We start from the raw sequence: 21,516 nt of genomic DNA, 5'->3' as shown, positions 1-21,516 counted from the left end.
GTACTTCTCAAGCATTGTGAATTTTGCCTCAGGCTCTGCATGATCTGAGGTGAACATCACAAGGTAAAGGGGATACATGGATTTACAGATCAAAGATATAAGTCCAAGAAAAAAGACAATAAGAAGAATTTATCATGCTGCTTTTATAAAAGATTGGTTAAGACCTAAGGATTTAGAATTTTTTTGGAAAATGTAATGAGAGGACTACAGATAGTAATGGTTTCCAATTAACATTTATAACAGAGGTGTTACTTAAACGTAATTTTGGTACAGATAGATTGCAATGGAATGGGCATCCTGTTGTTTACATCACCTCTTAATGCTTTGTGTTAATGTATTTACTGTGTATGGTACACAACATAAACACATCAAGGGTAGTCATGATCTTATGTGTTATTTTAGGGAAAAGAATTAAGTGAATGTAGTGATTGTCTATAGGACAGCATTGCAACCTTCAGATCCTTTATCAACCTCATTTCCATGCCAATGTACCTCAGCCCTGACCCACAGGGCAACAGGTAAGGGTGATAAACTAGTCTAGCCTCAAGGCTGGCTTCTTTGATTGTCTGCTGAAACTACTTATGAGGTATCAATTAATGTATGTTGTACTGTATTTTGACTTATGGGCACTTCTTTACTAGGAGCTGAATGGAGACCTTCAATTCTTTTGGCATAGGACCCTACACAGCAGTGAGATGATAATTTTGGATTGCTATTAACCTGGCCTGGACTTGAACCTGTGACGAATGATTCTGTAACAGATGAGCAAACCCCCTGAGCCATCCAGTATTCCTACAGTATTCCCTCCTACAGTATAATCCAAGACACTGCGCATCACATGAACTGTATAATGTAATGGCCAGGCTCTGTTTCCAGAAATGAGGATTGGGTGTTGGTATATTAGGATCACTTCAGGGAAGGTTTTAGTTCACTTGCCAGTAGGTCACATACTGCTTAGGGGCCTAATCCAAAATCTATTGAAGTCAATGAACATCTTATGGGGCCCTAAAACAGCAGATCATTTGAATTATCTACACAATTTTTCTGTTCAGGGGTGACAGACAGCTGCTCAGTGAAAAGTGAAGGTGAGGGAGAATCAGCACATCCAGTTCCATCAGTGAGAATTATTATTACACTGACTTCTAATATAATGTTATAACTGCTGCTTTGGACAGAAAAGTGTATATACACTTTCCACACTGACACACATTGGGTTTTTTGCTCTCTCATTTCAGAATTTCCCAAGGCGTGGCAGCTCGCTGAATGTTTGTGCTTTCTCTTATCTTGATCATGACATCATACAGTGTGACACCATTGGAAATGTTGTGTTGGATACGATCAGGGCTTGAGTCATGCCGGATTGCTCCAGAACATCATTCCGGCTCTCTTTTGGGAACTGTAACAGTGTTCTGGCACTTCTGGTACTATCACTTCTGGAAGTACTAGAAGTGCATTTCAGCACTTTCTTTTTATATAATACCATGAGCCACACCTAATGCAAAACTATCCACTTGTAAAATATATTAGATACACTGCCCCCTCTGAATTTCAGCCACTAGTTTACAACCGGTTAGGGGTATTCTCATCTAAAGTTGATCATCTGACAAATGTGACGAATCCTGAGAGCAGTCTGGGTCATTGAGCAAACATCATTCAAGAAATGTCCTTAGTCCCAGGAAAGAGTACCAATGAAAAAAATCACGAATTTTCTCTCTCTAAGCATATTCCTGTCCTCAGTGTGAAACAACTTTTCTCTGATGAGATGCAGTTGTGTCCTTCCAGTATGTTTCTTGACACCTTGTTTACATATACAACTCACAGCCTATGTAACCTACTGCAATTCTTAGGATACAGGCAGAGCTCCCTTCAGAACTCTTAGATTCTTGCTACTTTCTTTATACAGTGCCTAGCACATTTTGGACACTGTACTAATATAAATATTAACACCCCTATTTCCCTGAGAAAATATTGGCAGGAATTGCTGATGCAGTAAAGCAAATCATCTGCCCACTTCCTAGGATTTGTGAGCATTGCCTCAGCAATACTTCTACCTCCACCTGATCTAGCATCAAAGAACCAGGCTAGAATCACCAGCTCGGATGTTCATATTTGTTCAGTGAATTACTACTGGATCGCTAAGCTGGCCTAGCCCATTCATTGCATCTTTATGTGAAATCGAAGGATGTTAATTTTGGCTGGATTCTTGGGGCTGTCCCACCACCATTTACAAGATACTGATAGCATCTGGAGAATATCAGTGGCTGGGAGTCTGTAATCAGTGCTATTTTTGGCATTGGGAAGTTCTTTCAAAGTTGGTGAATGCAGATATAGCCTTTCTTCCTGTTCTGACAGTCAGATGTCTCCTGACACTGCACCGATGCACATCTGTTCTCATTCAACCAGAAATTATGGTCTTAATGTTGGGTTTACTGGTTGAATTTCTAAGGCATGTATTATATAGGAAGTTAGACTAGATTATCATAATGGTCCCTTCTGACCTTAAAATCTATACATCTATGATCATATTTCTCTCCTGATCTTTTCCAGTATAGCATTACTTTTTAAAATTTTCACAAAATTTACTATTTTTTTCTTTACCATTGGCTAAACATAGGCCTTTTGAAAGTGAAAGATTGATAGTGCTGGTGTAGACCACTGCTTTGCAAGCTTCCCCACATCTCTTTCAGTGCTCCTCAGTCCTGACCTGCAGCATTCCTCTGTTTCTGTCCTGGGCCTTTCTTAAGTGCAGGCTGCAGAAAGTGGAGAGTTGCATCAACTTGTACAGTAGCTTTTCAATGGGGGTAATTGTCCACTAGTGAGTGGGAAGAGAATAAGACCACATGCTCATTTTCACTTTGACAATGGAACACAGACTCCTGAAGGTGAAAGGTTGATACCAGCATTGCCTTAATCCAACACACTATCCATTCCCAAAACCAGACTTTATCCAGAAATAAAACTCGTTCATTTCAGAACCATTTTTGTCATCTGAATGAAAGCAAAGCAAAGAACTCAAATGAGAGAATTTGCCATGGAGAAGAATCTGTGAATAACAAAGCAGGGGCAAAATAGCAGGCACAAGAGGAAGAGAAATGAATTTTGGAAAGGATTTTAAAATGTAGGCCCAATTCTGCTCCCATTAAATTCTGTGGGAGTTTTGCCATTGACTTCAGTAGCAGTTGGATAAGGTCCTAATTTTGCAATAGCTGAATCTAATGCAGAAGATGATGGCAGTAAGGGAGATTTCTCAACATTTAGTAATCTCACTGTGCTTGAATTTCTGCATGCATGCAAAGCACAAAGAACTCTGTTCTCACTCAAGCACGACCAAATGTCTGGGTCAGTTCCCAGGGCTCAGACCCCAGCACTTCTGTGAAATAGCAGTGAGCTGGAAAGACATTCTGGCTGTTAATATGCAGATGAACACCCAAGCATCCCACACGTGTGTTTACACACATGTACTGTTTTGTATTAAACAACAGATTTTTGTTTTGTTATATCAGTATTGTTTGGCTGGAAAATGCTCACTGAGAGGTAAACTTGCTTTTATAGACAGTCTTGGTGATGGGCACGATGGAAATTCCTTGTTAGCGATGCAATTTTTCTTTTATCTAGACAATAACTTAACTTGACCGCTGTTATTAATGACCTGTTGTCAGGTGTTATATCCTTTCTATTTTGTTGTTTTATTTAGTGTTTGTGGGGTTTATATACGTTGATTCCTTTGGAAGCATTTCAATAATCTACTGAATGTAAAGCAAGGAAATCCTGTGATTTGTCATTTTCTTATGAATAGTATTGACACTAAAAGATGCTTCTTCCCCAGGGTGACATTAGAAGAGCATTAATCAAGCGATGGTTTACCTTTACAATATGTCCTGGAAGTGCCACGGTAGTGAGCTGTCTATATGAAATAATGTCATCACCAGCTCCCTTCAGGTCTTTGAACATCCCTGAGGTTTGATGTTTCCCCAAATTTCCAAACTTATTAGGCCTATTTTCTTAAAATAATCATTCTTATGCCTTTTGCTACTTGAGTCTTTGTGTAGTAACGTTACTGAGCAACTAGTCTAGTAATGATCACAGAGGAGTGTCTCTACAGAAACCTACATTTGTCAGTTCTTTGGGCTATGTATGATAGAAACTGAATCCAAAGAGCTTTCTGACTTTGTCACCGAGCAACCATACACCTTGTTTTGTTCACTTCCAGATACAAAAATGTCCTTAGGCATATTCCTCACTGACTGAGTCATGCATTTGCTAAAATCTGTGGACATATTGCTGGACATCAGTATCAGACCTTGTCAAGATTCATAGCACTGAGTCATTGCTATGGGTCTGAATTACTAATTCATGATGTTAGTAGGACTGTCATCTTTGATGCTCCAGTGACGAGAGGGTTGGTGGGGGGGAAGGACTGTTCTCAGAACTGAGTGGTCTGTGGAGCCATGTTATTACTGGATCTGTGGTCATCACATCTGGCAGGCTTTCTTCGAGGGATGCAAGAAATGGGTATTGCTTTGCTGACCTGCCCAAGGTAAGTATTCTGATACTAGGTACAATGATGCAGCGAGGATGAATCTGAATGTAAAATATGTAAAACCAAAATAAGTTCTCATATACTTTCTTTAGTTTGGGATGCAATAAGTTTGAATTGTCTCATGCTTCAGCATTCACCAGAGGCCTAAGGAGAGCAAGAGGGGAGGGTGGATATTGATCCTGAGTTTAGTGGTAAGAGCATGTTACTGGAAGTCAGGACTCCTGGGTTCTGGTGCTTTAATGAGGAAGCACTGTTTGGAGCCTACTCACTGACACCAGGGAATTGGTATGAAGCACAAACCACATTGCAGAATTCTTTGTGCACAATTTGAGAGTGGGAACACCGCGTATAATGGGTTTTACTGTAGCACTTAGGCAGTTGTTGTCTTTCTATTTACAGCATATGTGAACATTTTAAAGAGGAGACACTAGGTGTGCAAGGTGGACAGAGTTAAATATTACTGGGAGGGGCATGTACTGATGTCTCCCTGCCCTAGTGCAGTAACTCCCAGCTGGGGGGGCTTTGTTGAGGTGGAGTTTCCACGTATCTGTTGCCCTGGGAAAGGGTCATTTGTCAGAGTAAGTATAAGAGGGTTGTTCCCCTTCCCTTTCTCACCATCTGCTTCTTTTGCCTCTCCTCAGGAGAGAGGAAAAGTTAGTCTCTTGATCATCCAAGCTTTATGTACATCAAACATGCTTTTCTGAATTGTGAGTAATCCACAGATAAGGAAATATAAAGGGTCCAAACATGGGAATGCAGCTCATAGGTCAATACATTTCTGAAAAGGAGGAAGATGAGAGGATGACTTTAGGAGACGTAAATAGCATAGAGAAAGACATAAAAATTGATGGCTGGATCCATTCCTTAATATGCTTTTATATGTGATTCAATCAGTGGAAGAGGCAAGAAGGAAAATGCATTATAGCAGCAGTGCTATAACTGTAAATCACTTCAGAATCACAGAGCATGACAAGCTGAGAAGGCTAATGGTGTCTCCAAGAAAGAATTCACTGCAGTAATCAGAAAAGAGAGCAAGATAGGGGGGAAAAAACCCTAAGACCAAAAGTGAGTATAATCTCTAGGGTTTTACTTGCTAGTAGGGTAACTAACATGAGATCCTTTGCATTAAGTGATGGTGCTAAGCGTCTGCTGAGCCACAAATCATTTGAGTGTTTGTGAACATTTCTATGGCTTCTAATTGTGTGGTTAAAACTTGCATAATACCTACATGGAATTTCTTTGTAAATCTTCTTTGTAAATCTCCTGTCGGGAAAATGTTCGCATTGTGCCTTCCTCAGAGATTTACTGTAAATTTCACTGATGTCACTGATTTTTATGAAAGGAGCAAAAATAAACTGGCCATAGATATTTTAAGGTGATCAAAACCAATTACAGTTGTACATGTGCAACTTTCTCAAACATATGAGCAGCCAAATTAGAAGTAAGGATAAGAACAAATAAGTGACTGTAAAACTGAGGGGGAATCTAACATGCTCTAACAAGCAAGCAAATAGGTGGTCATGAAGGACAGGGAATGAGGAGAAACAGTAATGAAGGAACATGGAAGCATCAATGACATGTTATTAACAATACAGCTACAGCTCTGGCTGGTTCATCTTATTTAAGCTTTGAAAAGCAAATACTTGGGGGTAAGATATAAATTTGATAGATCTTATAGACCAACCTATTTATTACAACCATTCCGTTTCATAGCTTTTTTAATATGGCTTATGTAAGGCTAAGATTTAGTCATGGGTATTTTTAGTAAAAGTCATAGACAGGTAACGGGCAATAAACAAAAATTTACTGCCCGTGACCTGTCCATGACTTTTACTATAAATACCCCTGACTAAACCTTAGCTACTCCTTGGTCCCTGGGGCGCTGCTGCCAGGGATCCCGGGGTGCTGCTGCCGGGGGAGGCCATTGGGGCCAACGGCTGGCCCCTGCTCCAGCGGTGGAGGCTGACTGCCCCCGACTGGCTGCTGCTCTGGCAGCCCCTGTGGTCAGCGGCACTGGCCGCTGCAGCTGGCCCCGAGGCCATCCAAGCATCCGTCCCTGGGACTGCTCCAGCAGTGGCCTGCCCTGGCCCCAGTGCGTGCTGCTGCCACCCTGGAGCCGCTCCAGGTAAGCAGCTCCGGGCCCGAGCCCGAACCCCTCCTGCACCCCACACCCCAACCCCCTGCCCTGAGCCCCCTCCTGCACCCCAACCCTCTGCCCTGAGCACCCTGCCGCACCTCGCACCCCTCCTGCACCACAACCCCCTGCTGCACTTCGCACCCCGCCTGCACCACAACCCCCTGCCTGAGCCCCCTCCTGCACTCCACACCCCTCCTCTGCCCCAACCCTTTGTCCTGAGCCCCTTCCTGCACACCACACCCCCTCCCACACCCCGCACTCCCTCCCGCACCCCAACCCTCGCCCCAGCCCTGTATGCAATTTCCCCATCCAGATGTGGCCCTCGGGCCAAAAAGTTTGCCCACCCCTGTTTTAGTATCTTCTCTGGTGGCTCAACATCTTCCTCTTTCTCAAAGGGTATGTCTACACTACGAGGGTAATTCGATTTTACTTAAATCGAATATGTGGAATCGATATTGCAAAGTCGAACGTGTGTGTCCACACTAAGGACACACTAAGGACAGTAATTCGACTTTGTGAGTCCACACTAAGGGGGCGAGCGTCGATATTGGAAGCGGTGCACTGTGGGCAGCTATCCCACAGTTCCCGCAGTCCCCGCTGCCCATCGGAATTCTGGGTCGAGCCGCCAATGCCTTCTGGGTAAAAGAAATTTGTCGTCATCCGTCCGTCACTAACGCCCTCCCTCCCTCCATGAAAGCGCCGGCGGGAAATCAGTTCGCGCACTTTTCTGGTCAGTGACAGCGCGGACGCCACAGCACTGCGATCATGGATCACGCTGCGACCATCGCTGCACTTGTGGCCGTTCTCAACACCTCGCAGCTTATCATACACCTTTCCCTGAGGCAGATGCAGAGAAATCGGGCGAGGAGGCTACGGCACCGCCGTGAGAGCCTGAAGTCGGAGAGTGGCACAGAGCTGTCAGAAACCACGAGCCCCAGCGCCCAGGACATCACGGTGGCAATGGGGCATGTGGATTTTGTTGAACGGCGATTCTGGGCCCGGGAAACAAGCACGGACTGGTGGGACCGTATAGTGCTTCAGGTCTGGGATGAATCCCAGTGGCTGCGAAACTTTCGCATGCGGAAGGGGACTTTCCTGGAACTTTGTGAGTTGCTGTCCCCTGCCCTGAAGCGCAAGGACACCCGCATGCGAGCAGCCCTCACTGTCCAGAAGCGAGTGGCCATAGCCCTCTGGAAGCTTGCAACGCCGGACAGCTACCGGTCAGTCGCGAACCACTTTGGTGTGGGCAAATCTACCGTGGGGGTTGTTGTCATGCAAGTAGCCAAGGCAATCGTCAAGGTACTGCTCCCAAAGGTAGTGACCCTGGGAAACGCGCAGGTCATCATAGATGGCTTTGCCGCGATGGGATTTCCAAACTGCGGAGGGGCTATCGATGGGACTCACATCCCTATCCTGGGACCGGACCACCAGGCCAGCCAGTACATCAATAGAAAGGGCTACTTTTCAATGGTGCTGCAAGCACTGGTGGACCATCGGGGACGGTTTACAAACATCTACGTCGGATGGCCGGGCAAGGTTCATGACGCTCGTGTGTTCAGGAACTCTGGTCTGTTTAGACGGCTGCAGGAAGGTATTTACTTCCCAGACCACAAAATAACTCTTGGGGATGTGGAGATGCCTACAGTCATCCTCGGGGACCCAGCCTACCCGCTAATGCCCTGGCTCATGAAGCCCTATACTGGCGCCCTGGACACAGAAAAAGAACTGTTCAACTACCGTCTCAGCAAGTGCAGAATGGTGGTGGAGTGTGCTTTTGGCCGTCTCAAAGGGAGATGGAGAAGCTTACTCACTCGCTGTGATCTCAGTGAAACCAATATCCCCATCGTTATTGCAGCTTGCTGTGTGCTCCACAATCTATGTGAGAGCAAGGGGGAGACCTTTATGGCGGGGTGGGAGCTAGAGGCAAATAGCCTGGCTGCTGATTACGTCCAGCCAGACAGCCGGGCCATTAGAAGATCCCAGCGGGACGCCCTGTGCATCCGGGAGGCTTTGAAAGCTAGGTTCCTGAGTGAGCAGGGCAACCAGTGACTTTTCAGTTTGTGGACAGAGAAGCTGAACCTGCCCCCGTTTCTTTACCCAGTTCATTTTGACTATCCTCTCCAGTTACATACCCCCTTCACCCCCTTCCCCTTCCCAAAAAATAAAATCATTTCGATTTTGTTAATGAACAGCGTTGTCTGTATTGCTGTTTTCGCGGGAATATTTTAAACCGGGGACGCAGACTGTGGCGGGGGGCGGGTTCAGTGTTCTGATGCAAATGATGCTTCTAAACTCCCGGAATGACAGGCTCCGCACTGGTGGACTGGTTATTTCAATGGAGAACATGAAAAACACCTCCCAGACTGACCAGGGTAACCAGTGACTGCACTGTGTATGTGTCCTGATGCTGGACCTGACACCGCCTCTGTACCCTGCTAAAGGTCACTGTCCTGCCCAATTACCAAGCCCCTTCCCCCCCTCCAGACAGACTCTCCCTCAAAAGAACCTGACTGAAACAGTAATGGACAGAAACAAACATTTTATTGCGAACCAGACATGAAACGTGGGGTGTGAAACTTGGACGGGGGCTTCTGTGAGGTGGGTGGGAAAGGACTTATGAAATTTTGGGGAATGTCAGCCTTCTAGTGCTAGAGCAGTCTGCAGGGGTTGACTGAAAGTTTTAACGGCCCTTGCCGCCCCTCCTTCTTTGGAGTTTGGGTGAGGGTGGTGTGGGACTTGGTGGCGGGTGAGGGCGGTTACAGATAGACTGCAGCGGGGCTCTGTCCTCCTGCCTCCGGTCTTGCAGAACATCCACAAGGCGCCGGAGCGTGTCCGTTTGCTCCCTCATTAGTCCAAGCAGCTTTTCAGTAGCCTGTTGGTCCTCCTGACGCCACCTCTCCTCCCGTTCCATGACTGCTCGGTGCATTTGTGACAAGTTCTCCCTCCACTGTGTCTGCTGGGCTGCCTGGGCTCGGGAGCAGCCCATTAGTTCTGAGAACATGTCTTCACGCGTCTTCTTCTTCCTCCGCCTAATCTGCGCTAGCCTCTGGGAGTGTGCTGAGAGGCTGGGTTGGGAGACAGTCGCAGATGTGTCTGTGTGAATTGTGAAAAGGGAGTGAATTCCTGAGACAGATAAATGAAATTGTATACAAAGAACCTAGTCTTTCTCTGTGAACAAGACCATGCACTGCACCTCTCACATGCGCACTCAGGACAAGGTCGAATTTTCGGCCGTCGCCTTCAGTGCCTGTGGACTTGCGGAGGTCTTGGACTGTTCAGAGAACTGTGGCTGGAGACCTGAACTTCTGGAGCGGGCAATAATGGTAAGCCGCAGACTTGTGGCTGCTTAAAACTCCAGCAGTAGCACTGGCCTCCTTTCACATTGAAAGCAATGCCAGTCTCTGCTGCCAGCAATCAGGACAGCATCAACTCTGCCCCTGTCCCACCCCCTCGCGGCTGTCCCAGGGAAAGATCCCTGTATGCTGCCCCTCTCCCTCCACCGCGTGGCTGTAAAGCAGTCCCAATACTAACATTCCCCTCCCTAATTCAAAGCAGGGCGTCATGAGCGACATCACCCTCCTGAGGATCCCGGACACCCAGAGAGAACGCATGCTGCGGGAAAGCATGCAGAAACCGGGGCCGTATGCCGCCATGCTATGTCGGGCCATGATCCCGGAGTACTTGATTGTGGCGTGGAGGGGGCATGTCTGCTACCACGGAGGGCCCACTAAGATCGCCCTACCCCGGAACCTGATCAACAGGCTTGAGCTCTACCTCCACGAGACCTACGAGGAGTTCTCCTACGAGGATTTCTCGTCGATCCCCGGCCACATTGACCGGATTTTCGCGTAGGTGCACTGGGACTATGGAGTGGAGCGTCTTGGGCCTGGGAATCATGGAGTAACGGACATTGTGAAAATTTTTTAAAACACTTGGGACTAAATTGAGAAGAGCCCAAGACAGAGAAATCATGAAAACCCATTTGTTACCTTTGTAAATATTCCTGTTTTGTACCTGATTATTTTTTTACTAGTTTACAGAACTTTTATAAATGTACATTGTTAATAGTATAAATATTACCGTTCTGTTTTAAATAAATGTTTACATGTTTACAGCACTTACTGCTTGATCCGTCCCCTGATTCTGTGTCCGGGGTAAGGGATGGGGACGGTTGGTAGGGGATCTCGGTAAGGGTGATGAAGAGCTCCTGGCTGTCGGGGAAATCAGCGGTGCCAGCGCTGTCGACTGCCTCGTCCTCCTCATCTCCTTCCTCCTCTTCCCCGTCCGCTGTCATGTCCGACATGATCCCATCCTCGGAGTCCACGGTCAGGGGTGGGGTAGTGGTGGCGGCCGCTCCCAGGATGGAATGCAGTGCCTCGTAGAAACGGGATGTGTGGGGCTGGGATCCGGAGCGTCCGTTAGCCTCTTTTGTTTTTTGGTAGCCTTGTCTCAGCTCCTTGATTTTCACGCGGCACTGCGTTGCATCCCGGCTGTAGCCTCTCTCTGCCATGGCTTTGGAGATCTTCTCGTAGATCTTAGCATTCCTTCTTTTGGAGCGCAGCTCTGAAAGCACGGACTCATCGCCCCACACTGCGATGAGATCCAAGACTTCCCGATCAGTCCATGCTGGGGCCCTCTTTCTATTAGATTGCACGGCCATCTCTGCTGGAGAGCTCTGCATAGTTGCCACTGCTGCTGAGCTCCCCTCGATGTCCAAAGAGGAACTGAGATTCAAACTGCCCAGACAGGAAAATGAAAATGAATTCAAATTTTCCCGGGGGTGTGGCTGGTCAGAGCATCCGAGCTCGGACTGCTGTCCAGAGCGTCAACAGAGTGGTGCACTGTGGGATAGCTCCCGGAGCTATTACCGTCGATTTCCATCCACACCTAGCCTAATTCGATATGGCCATGTCGAATTTAGCGCTAATCCTCTCGTTGGGGAGGATTACAGAAATCGATTTAAAGAGAGCTTTATGTCGAACTAAATGGCTTCCTGGTGTGGACGGGTGCAGGGTTAATTCGATATAACGGCGCTAAAGTCGACATAAAAGCCTAGTGTAGACCAGGCCTAAGTGACTTTCAGGGTTCCATCTTTAGTTACCCAGACTCCATGGGGATAGGTAGGTTTCCCCACTGCACTTTTCTGTATGCTCAGCCCTTGCTAAAAACAGCTGCTCCCACAGTTTGTGCTACCACCTTTATGACGACATCTTGCAAATCTACTGTACCGCTTCACTTCTGACCTCTCAAACTCCATCTAATCTTGCATGTCTACCTGCCTTTCAATTGATTCACTGTGGATATCCCTCCACCATCTCACTTCTTGATATTGCTAAAATCAATCCCTCCTTCATTTCAGCAACCTAAAACCCTAAACCACGCCTAAGTTATCTCGTCTTGACTGCTGTAACCTCCCACTTTCTGGCCTTTTTGCCTTTTACCTCTCCAGTCTATCCAAAAAATGCTGCCGCTGTAATCTTCCTTTACTGCCCCCAACTTTATTCCCACTTCTCTCATCACTTCACTGTCTTCCTCTTCCTTTCCGCATCCAGTGTTTGTCTTCAGCTTTAAGTAATTTCCGAACACAGCCCCTTGCCACATTTAATTTCTTCCTATACCCCATCTAGATCCCTTTGCTGTCCCCACTATTTTTTCCCCCTCCCAATTGTCACCTTTTCCCAATCTTGGCTGACCAGCTAAATGCCCAATCCCTTCCTGGTTTGTATTGTGTCTGTTCAAGATAGACTATAATTTCCTTGAGGTGTGGAGCTGTCTTACCAATGTGCACCACCATCCCGGTCCCCAATTGGACTTCTATAAACAATAATTTTGTAAAAGGTGTTCTACCTAAGGAGCAGTTTCTGGCTTATGAATAATAAAATTTACAGTACTTTGACCCTAGATATTAGTTTGTGATATTAATGAAAACTGGCATATTTTGTCTTGCAATAGGGCCCTAGGTTACCCATTTGGCTGTGGACTCTCCCCAGCATTAGGGAAATGCAGTGGAATCTGGTTTTGAGTATTAAGACTGTTGATTATAAGGCGTGTAAATTATGTTTATGTGGATGTGTTAGCTGCCTGAGAGAAAGTTAGCCATACACTTAGAGACTGGTGGTTTCTATTTCAGTAGCTTGCATTATTACTACTTTATCTTTGCTCCTGATGAATAGCATGTGGTTCTTTGTAAGAGAGACATGCTTTTCAGTTAACTGGATCATTATCATCCTTGGGGGGGAGGGATAGCTCAGTGGTTTGAGCATTGGCCTGCTAAACCCAGGGTTGTGAGTTCAATCCTTGAGGGGGCCACTTGGGGATCTGGGGCAAAATCAGTACTTGGTCCTGCTAGTGAAGGCAGGGGGCTGGACTCGATGACCTTTCAAAGTCCCTTCCAGTTCTAGGAGTTGTGATATCTCCATTATTTTCTTAATTTTTTCTTTCTTTCTTCTCCCTCGTAACCTAAAAACAAAATGATTTGAAATCCACACTACACCTAGTATTAACTCTAAATAGTCCTATGGATTTTGTGAGTTTTTAATTTGAATTAGGGGTCCTGAATATACTTCGTTTTTGGCTGTCTAACTGCTGTGCCAGTTAGGGTTACCATATTTTAAAATAACAAAAAGAGGACACTCCAAGGATCCCCACCCCAACTCCGCCCCTCCCCTGAACGCTCTGCCCCCCTGCTCCTCCCCATCCCCTGCTTCCCGCAAATCAAATGTTCGCGGGAAGCCTGAAACAGGCAGGCAGCAGGTAAGCTGGGGCTGGGGCATGGGGGGGCACGAGGAGGCGCGGCCCAGTCCGGCCATCCGGCTCCAGCCCGGCTCGGCTCGGGCCCCGGGGCACCGGCCCCGGCCGAGCGGCTCCAGCGGCTCTGGCCCGGCTTGGGCCCTGGGGCGCCGGCCCCGGTTCCGGCCTAGCATGCCAACCCCGGCCCTGGCGGCTCCAGCTCGGCTCGGGCCCCCGGTTCTGGCCGAGCGGCTCCAGCCCGTCCCGGCGGCTCCAGCTCGGCTCGGGCCCCGGGACACGGGCACCGGCCCCAGCCGAGCGGTTCCGGCCCCGGGGCACCGGCCGAGCGGCTCCGGCGACTCCAGCTCGGATCGGGCCCTGGGGCACCGGCCCCAGCACTGGCCCTGGGTGAGTGGCGCCGGCCGAGCGGCTCCGGCCCCAGCGGCTCCGGCGCCGGCCCCAGCAGCTCCAGCCTGGATCCAAGCCCCACAACCCCTCCTTATTTTCCCAGACTTGTCCGGCTTTTTGGAATTTCCCCCCGCACGGGGATTTGAGGACCAAAAAGCTGGACATGTCCGGGAAAATCTGGACATATGGTAACCCTATGCCAGTGCTCTTTGTCTGCCTTAGGATCTGCACAGTGCTGTACTCTGTGTTAGCAATGGCTGCAAGTGTGGACAGATAAATGAATGCAAGGAATTCTGTGCAAAAGCAAATTTACAATATGTGAAACACCAGATGAATTTGGAGATGGAAGAAATTTTCAGGGGCAAATTTATTTAAATTTACTTTGTGGTTAAATTATGAGAAACAAAGTGAGCATGTCAATAAAGGAGGCAGTAGAGAGAGTACTTTTGTGAATGAGTGGGAATGCTGGGGAAGATCTGACTCACAAATAATCTCCCTGGAGTACTTTACAAAAGGATGCATTCTCTACAGTGCATTGTCTCTGGATTATTTCTAGCATCACTGTGGTATGAAGCTGGCACCTATACGAGACCATACTTCTATCTGTATCCTTGATGCCAATGTGGTTGAAGTGGAAACAAGAGAGAAGGTGGGAGGATACAATAAAAGTCTGTTGTATCCAAATCCTGTATGTTGCATGTAAAAATGCAATAGTTACACCTGTAGGATGCGCAATCATTTTTTCCATAGCCCTCCTCTGATCTGAAGAAAATTCAAGAACATTTCAGAGGTTCAGTGATGAGTGGCTGCAGTGTTTCAGTTTGCAAAATGTTGCTGATGGCAGTTTTGTTTTCTAATCACTAGGTCCAGAAGATGGCATAGTAATAAATTAACCTTCCAGCGAGCTGGGGTCCTTTTTCGCCTCTGCATGCAATGTTTGGACTGATCTGAAGCTTTCGTTTTGGACTGAAGGGACTTGTCCACTGCTTGCCCTGGAAACCTCTCTCTCCTAATTCATGAGCCAGCAGGATGCGGTCGCTGTGCTTTCAGAACGCCTTCTCATAGCTGCGTACAAAGGCCAAGTGGATAATGTGGTGCAGCTTATCAACAAGGGTGCCAAGGTAGCAGTTACCAAGGTAACAAGAGAAAAACTCTTTACAAATTCCCTGGGAACTAGTGTAAATCCTAAACCATTGTCTGTGATAATGTTCTTGTTACTTTACAAATTTAAACATATTTGGGAGGGCGGGGATTAAAAGTGTTTTGATTTTTCTTTAAATCTGCATTTATTAGCCAGCATTAACATGAAATAATACATTTATTTTCCTTCTCTGCTTCCAAGAAGGGGAAAATACAGAGCATCACTGCATATGTGCTGTGCTGGATGCCTGTGCAATGACATTTTTAAAATGTGCTTTGACTTTTGAGGAATGAACATGCTTTTAAAATTCATCACCATAGAGAAAAAATTGGTGGGGAAGGGAGATCTTGAGGCTGTGCAAAAAGCTCAGGGTATCTTTAAGAGGGGAAGGAATAAAAGCTACCTGTTCTTGTAAGATAAAGGTACGTGAGCTGTAATCATGTACTGTTTCTTAAGAGAAAGGTCCTTCGATATAATGGGCTAAATTCTGGCTGCACTTAATGTGCAATTCCAAGGCTGAGGATTATAAACTTCATTTTCTATTCCAGGGTTGGAAAGTCAGGATTTGGCCCATTGTATCAAAGGACTTATAACAACACTTATAATAAGATTTTAAAAAGAGTGCAATTGAAACGAACCTACTGCCAGCTCTAACCATGTTATAAATAATAATTGCAAATAATGCAAGTGACCTATGAAAAATTGCTCAGTCTGAGAGCTAAAGATGGAAGAGTTTGAATCTGAACACAAATAAGCCTGAAATGATTTTTCTCAATATTCTGTTAATCAAATCTGAATGTGAGAGGAATACTAATGAAAATGATGTTTTCTCCCTCACTCCCTTTTTTTTTATTATTATTATTTTTTTTAACCACAAAAACTTGGAGTGCTCCCATCCTCCTCTGAAGTTTCCTAGTGGTCACCATATAAATCACAAGCCAAAATTCTCTGTGAAAAAGTGTCATTAACATTTAAAAGAAAAACATTTCTAGGAGCTGAAGAGAAGACGTAAAACCAACCCTTCAAAGGTTTTTACCTCACACCTAGCGATGTGTGAGGGAATGTTTTATCTGAATAGGTCAGTGGCTGCCTGTGAAGGAACTGACTGCATCTTCTACCCCAGCAACTAATTTTGTATATAGTTGGTTGTCACTGGAACCTGCTTTGCTTGCTAATGAGGCTTGCAGCCAGCTTTCTACTGCCTAGTCACAAGGCTAGTTAGGATGTTGCAGGACTGAGTGCAAGGCAGGAGCCATGAGAGAGGAAGAGAGGGGGAATCGGTGGGTGAGAGAGGGAATGTGATAGAGTGAGAGATGAAAAGGCTGGTCTGTGGTCTGCTACAGAATTTTAAAACTAAAAAAATTAGTTGGGGAGGTGGAAGTGGGTAAGGTTAGACCTGCAAGGTCTGTCAGATCTGGGACAGGCTTATTATTTGGCAAAATGCTGCCCTGGGGCATATTTAGTTTAATTACATTCATGTATCAATTGAGAACACAAAATTTGACTGTGAATATTAGCCTCCACAACACAGCTCTAAGGGCTGTCAGTAGGTTTTAAACAGAAAATGTGAATACATTAAATAAGGTGCAAAAATAGATTAAAATTAATCAATGACACCTGCTTTCTGAAAAGCTCCCTTTGCCATGTTTGGATCATAGTTATTTATTTTTAAAGTGTAGAGGAGCGGACTCACCCTTGCGGCGCCTCCTGCTGGTCATCTCAGGAATTAGCTCTTCCAGCATCCTGGAGCGCCCCCTGCAGGCCGGTGATCCGCCTGTCCTCTGGCCCCCATGTCCCTCCCAGACCCCGGTGCCCTTGTATCTGGGGTGCTGCCTCCTGGCAGTAACCCCTCAGTACTAGGGTCTCCCCTCCCTAGGGAACCCCCACCCACTATCCCTACCTCACCTCAGAATAAGGCCACTGCCAGTCACCAACTAGCCCCCGCTCCCTGGGGCAGACTGCAGTATAGGCCACTCATCACTGGCAAGGAGGGTTTGGACATTGGTGGATGTGCAGGTGAATGAGTCGGTGATGATGTAGCTGATCTGGTTAGGTCCTGTGATGGTGTTGCTGGTGTAGATATGTGGGCACATATCTACACCAGATCAGCTACAACATCACCGGCTCATTCACCTGCACATCCACCAATGTTATATATGCCATCATGTGCCAGCAATGCCCCTCTGCTATGTACATTGGCCAAACTGGACAGTCACTACGCAAGAGGATAAATGGACACAAGTCAGATATCAGGAATGGCAATATACAAAAACCTGTAGGAGAACACTTCAACCTCCCTGGCCACACAATAGCAGATGTAAAGGTAGCCATCTTACAGCAAAAAAACTTCAGGACCAGACTCCAAAGAGAAACTGCTGAGCTCCAGTTCATTTGCAAATTTGACACCATCAGATCAGGATTAAACAAAGACTGTGAATGGCTATCCAACTACAGAAGCAGTTTCTCCTCCCTTGGTGTTCACACCTCAACTGCTAGCAGAGCACCTCACCCTCCCTGATTGAACTAACCTCGTTATCTCTATACTGATTTATACCTGCCTCTGGAGGTTTCCATTACTTGCATCTGAAGAAGTGAGGTTCTTACCCACGAAAGTTTATGCTCCCAATACTTCTGTTAGTCTTAAAGGTGCCACAGGACCCTCTGTTGCTGTCTAAAGAAAGATATTTGAATGATGGTGGGATTTTTAATAAGAGGACTCAACTTTGGATCTGTAAGGGGCTCTGACAGTAAGGAAAGGATTAAAGGAACAGCAGGCACACTACACACTTTCATCCCCACTATAATTTTGAATGCTGGTTCCACATAGTGTCAACTGCAAAATCCAGTGCTCTGCATTATGGTTTCCAGCATAACCATGGAGCTGATTTAACTACTCCATGAAATTAGTTAATGTAAACTATGGTTCTAATGTGAGATCAGTGGATAATGACTTGTTACAAATATAGTTTAATTTTGAATTATTGACAATTTCCGTGTGTGACAATGAGTGCAACAGAAGTGCAAATTATGACCTGACCCTGAATATAGGATTGATTTATTACTGAATGTTCGTAATGTTGCTAAAAATCTGTTGGATGTCTCAGTCCACCAAAGAAATTCAGTTTGTTTTGGAGTACAAGTTCAGGTGGATTCTAGAGCTATTTGCTGTAAAACTCAGCAAATTTCATTTGCAGGGGATCATATACATTTTAGATCCATGTGGCTTCATATCCTCCCCATTTTATTCGTTTTCCACATTTGAATGGGTCTAGAATCTCAAAGCAAAACTCAGTCAACCATAAAGTGTTGATTTTGCAACAAAACCAAGGTGCAAATTCCTAAATCAGCCCAGGTTCACAGGAAAGATCTGTGAACTTAGTATGAGTTTGGAGTTCATAACAAATTATGAAGCATGGTGTGTTTCACATGGCATGAGTTACAATGTGAACTTTAGTTGGTGCTTAGTGTTTATCCCAAGTGGCACATCACTCCATAACTATTATTGATTTACATTTTTCAAACTTGCGTAATAATAATAATAAAAATTAATAGCTGATTGTTCTAGTAAGACTGAAACACGGATTCTCTCTCTCTCTTCTTCCTTCCTAACACAAAAGTCTTTACAAAATTAACCATAAATAAAGATCTGTTTATTCACATCTGTATTTTATGCCTGATCTATACGCTACACTCTTTTATTTACATTCATCAATTTTTGCTGTCAGAGTTGACATTACATTCTATAAGATTTACCCTTAAAGGAAATCACAATCAGGGGCCCTGATCTTGTCCTCTTACCCGGGAAAAATTCCTGTTGAAGTCAACAGAGTTTTCTTGGAGTAAGAAGTGCAGAAGCAGACCCTGCGTTTGGAGGAAAAGGAAAAGTTCTGTAGCACTTTAGGACACGAAACAGATTGCAAATGTGTGCTGGCAAGTGTAGCTGGCTTGACAAAACACTGTGCAGAACTATGCATGCCTGAAGTAGCAGGGCTATAGAGCAAGCTCTTTGTCAAGAAATTCTTTATAGTTCTTTATCCTCACTTGATTTATTGGGCACTAGTCAAGTAAAAGTGAGACTTGTTTACCTTTCAAAACCAAGTCATTTAAAATGCTGGCTAGCTGGCATGCCAATCCAATTCTCTTATCCTAAAAATGAAAGGTCACATGATGTGTTCATTGCTGCTTCAGTAAACAAGAGTTTTATTGCAAAATGCTGTTTTCGTTTAGAGCTCTATGTCTATATGTAAAGTGCTGTTTGCATTGGCTAGATGTTTGCATAGTATGAATAAAACTAAAGAAAGAAAATTCAATATAATTTTCATTAATGCTGAAATGCACACTTCAGTGTTTGCTCAAAGATTTATTTACTTTTTGTTTTAGTCAGATTAGTAATTGAGTGTGTTCAGCTGAGACTGTCAATTTCCATTTAAGTCCATAGGAGTTGCATGCATAAAGCACCTCCACTGAAGTCAATAAGAGTTGAGGGCACTCGGACTCTTTTCAGGTTTTATATTTAAAATATAATAGGGACAGCCTGAGCCATACGTTCCTCCCCTTTTTCTACTTCCCTGGGCTTCGTTACCTGTTACTGTGGCTCTTCACTGAAGTACTGTAAAAGGTGCTTTCCAAGTGCTGTGGTTTGGATATTTCTGCAGCTATGCAGTAGTAATTATTGTGCTGTGCTTTTTCAAAAATATTCAGTTAAAATAAACTGTAGAACCTACCTGTGACAGGTTTGGGCCCTTTGGGATGTCACCTGATGTGCTGGGGTTTAACTGAGTCAGCCTATTCTGCCAGCCTGGGTACCCTTTACCTGGCCTTGTTGGGTTAGGCTCACAAGCCTCTTCCAGCCAAACACACAGGCAGGGCCACGCCCAGCTGCAGAGAGAGACAGAGATCTGCTCTGGAAAGATTCAGCCTTAGGGGCTCGCCCCAACACTCTGGTGCCACTCCTTTTAAGGGGTACAAACCCAAAGGTTTTATGAAATTTTCCCCCCTCCCTCAATGTGGAAGGAGATATGCACAACTTCTTGCCCCCCCCCATTAGAAATTACAAAAACTGGGTTTAATAATAAACAAAACAAATTTTTTTAACTACAAAAGTGAATATAAGAGATAACAGACAGAACAAAGCAGATTACTGCCCAAATAAAGCTAAATACACAAGCTAGGCTCAATATACTTAAGAAACAGGTTAAAAAAATGTAATTTCTTACCTTAAATGTTATTTTAGGCAGGTTGCAAAATTTCTGTGGTTCAGAGTTCCAGTTATATTTCTTTTCAGACTGGACCCCTGTCTCAGTCTGGACTCACCCCCTGCCTTCCCTTCAGTTGGCTTTAGCAGTCTTTCTTGGGCAGACAGGCCATGAAGAGGAGGATCCCCCTTTGCCTTCTTCCCCCTCCCCCTTTATATAGGATTTACATAAGGTGGGAATCGTTTGTTTCCCAAACTTGACCCCCCCGCCCTTCCCTTCCAGTGGAAAGTTACAAGAAGTTCCAGGTAACGTTTAGTAGCAAGTGACAAGACCACCTGACCTAGTAGTATCACAGCATCCATGAGTCAGTGGCAGTATGGAGCATCGGCAGGAAGGCCCAAGTCTTTTCACAGTCTATTGTCCTCGCTGATGGGCCATGCGCCCTGTCTGGCTTTTCCATTGTTGTACCTGAAGTGTTAGCAGTGGGCATCACCCAAAGTAGCATAGTTGAAATTCATATACATAGTCAATATTTCTAACTTCAGATACAGAAATGATAAAGGAATACAAATTGGATAATCACATTCAGTAAATCATAACCTTTCCAAGGATATCTCATGTGAGCTACCTTGCATAAAGTATATCTCAGTTATGTCATATTCAGATCATAAGCATATTTTCATAAAGAATATGGAGTGAAACGTCACACTACCATTCCCATTTTACATTACAATTATTATTGTGCTGCTGTGGAAATGCACATAATACCAATGATGCTAATCCTGCAAAGCAGCAGTCACCACAAATGGTGAGCCGCTACCACAGAGCAAAAATCAGAGTACCTGCTGGAACAGGATAGAACTAGGAACCAATAGTTCAAACAGTCTCTAAGTTCATAAGGGAACAAAAATACCCCTCTTTTACAGGTACACATCAATAGCCCCACCCCTGGTCCCAGCCAACACTTACTTCTTGACAATTCTCTCCCCTTGCACCTCATAAGATTCTATTTGCCCCTTTTGGTCTGAGTGGTTAGCCAATATTCTGGATTGTGACGGGTTGTTTCTGTTAGGAGGAGAAATTGATGATGCAAGTCAGGTACTTCTGTAGTTCAATCCTGTGTATCTACAAAAATATACACAGAGCCCTGTTTCCTTGAACACAATAGAAACAAACAGCAGCAGGCAGTTTCCTTGCTCAGAAATCCAAGTTGATTGCCACTGTAGGACATGGTTTAGGTATATATTGTGTGGCAACATGGGGAAGCTTGCACTCCCATTGAGTGTGCGTCACCTGCTCTGGGAATAAATACAAGACTTCAGCCTCCAGGACCTTAAGTCTTTTCATGAGCTACTTTTTGAATTTA

General features: G+C 45.1%; 1 protein-coding gene across 1 annotated transcript in view; it reads left to right on the top strand.

Annotated features, from left to right (window-relative positions):
• ANKRD6 (ankyrin repeat domain 6) overlaps positions 1 to 21,516 on the top strand; it is a 170,616-nt gene that overhangs the window by 92,996 nt on the left and 56,104 nt on the right. The window contains exon 2 of the mRNA XM_026654154.2: positions 14,679 to 14,950. Within this exon, the coding sequence (XP_026509939.1) occupies positions 14,831 to 14,950 (120 nt within the window). The 5' untranslated portion in view covers positions 14,679 to 14,830. The remainder of the gene's footprint in view (positions 1 to 14,678; positions 14,951 to 21,516) is intronic.

This window comes from Terrapene carolina, unplaced genomic scaffold, assembly GCF_002925995.2.
Source record: "Terrapene carolina triunguis isolate 2854851 unplaced genomic scaffold, T_m_triunguis-2.0 Scaffold42, whole genome shotgun sequence".
In the NCBI taxonomy this organism is placed as follows: domain Eukaryota; kingdom Metazoa; phylum Chordata; order Testudines; family Emydidae; genus Terrapene; species Terrapene triunguis.
The sequence above is the reverse complement of the archived record's forward strand: the minus strand, read 5'-3'. Positions and strand labels throughout refer to the sequence as shown.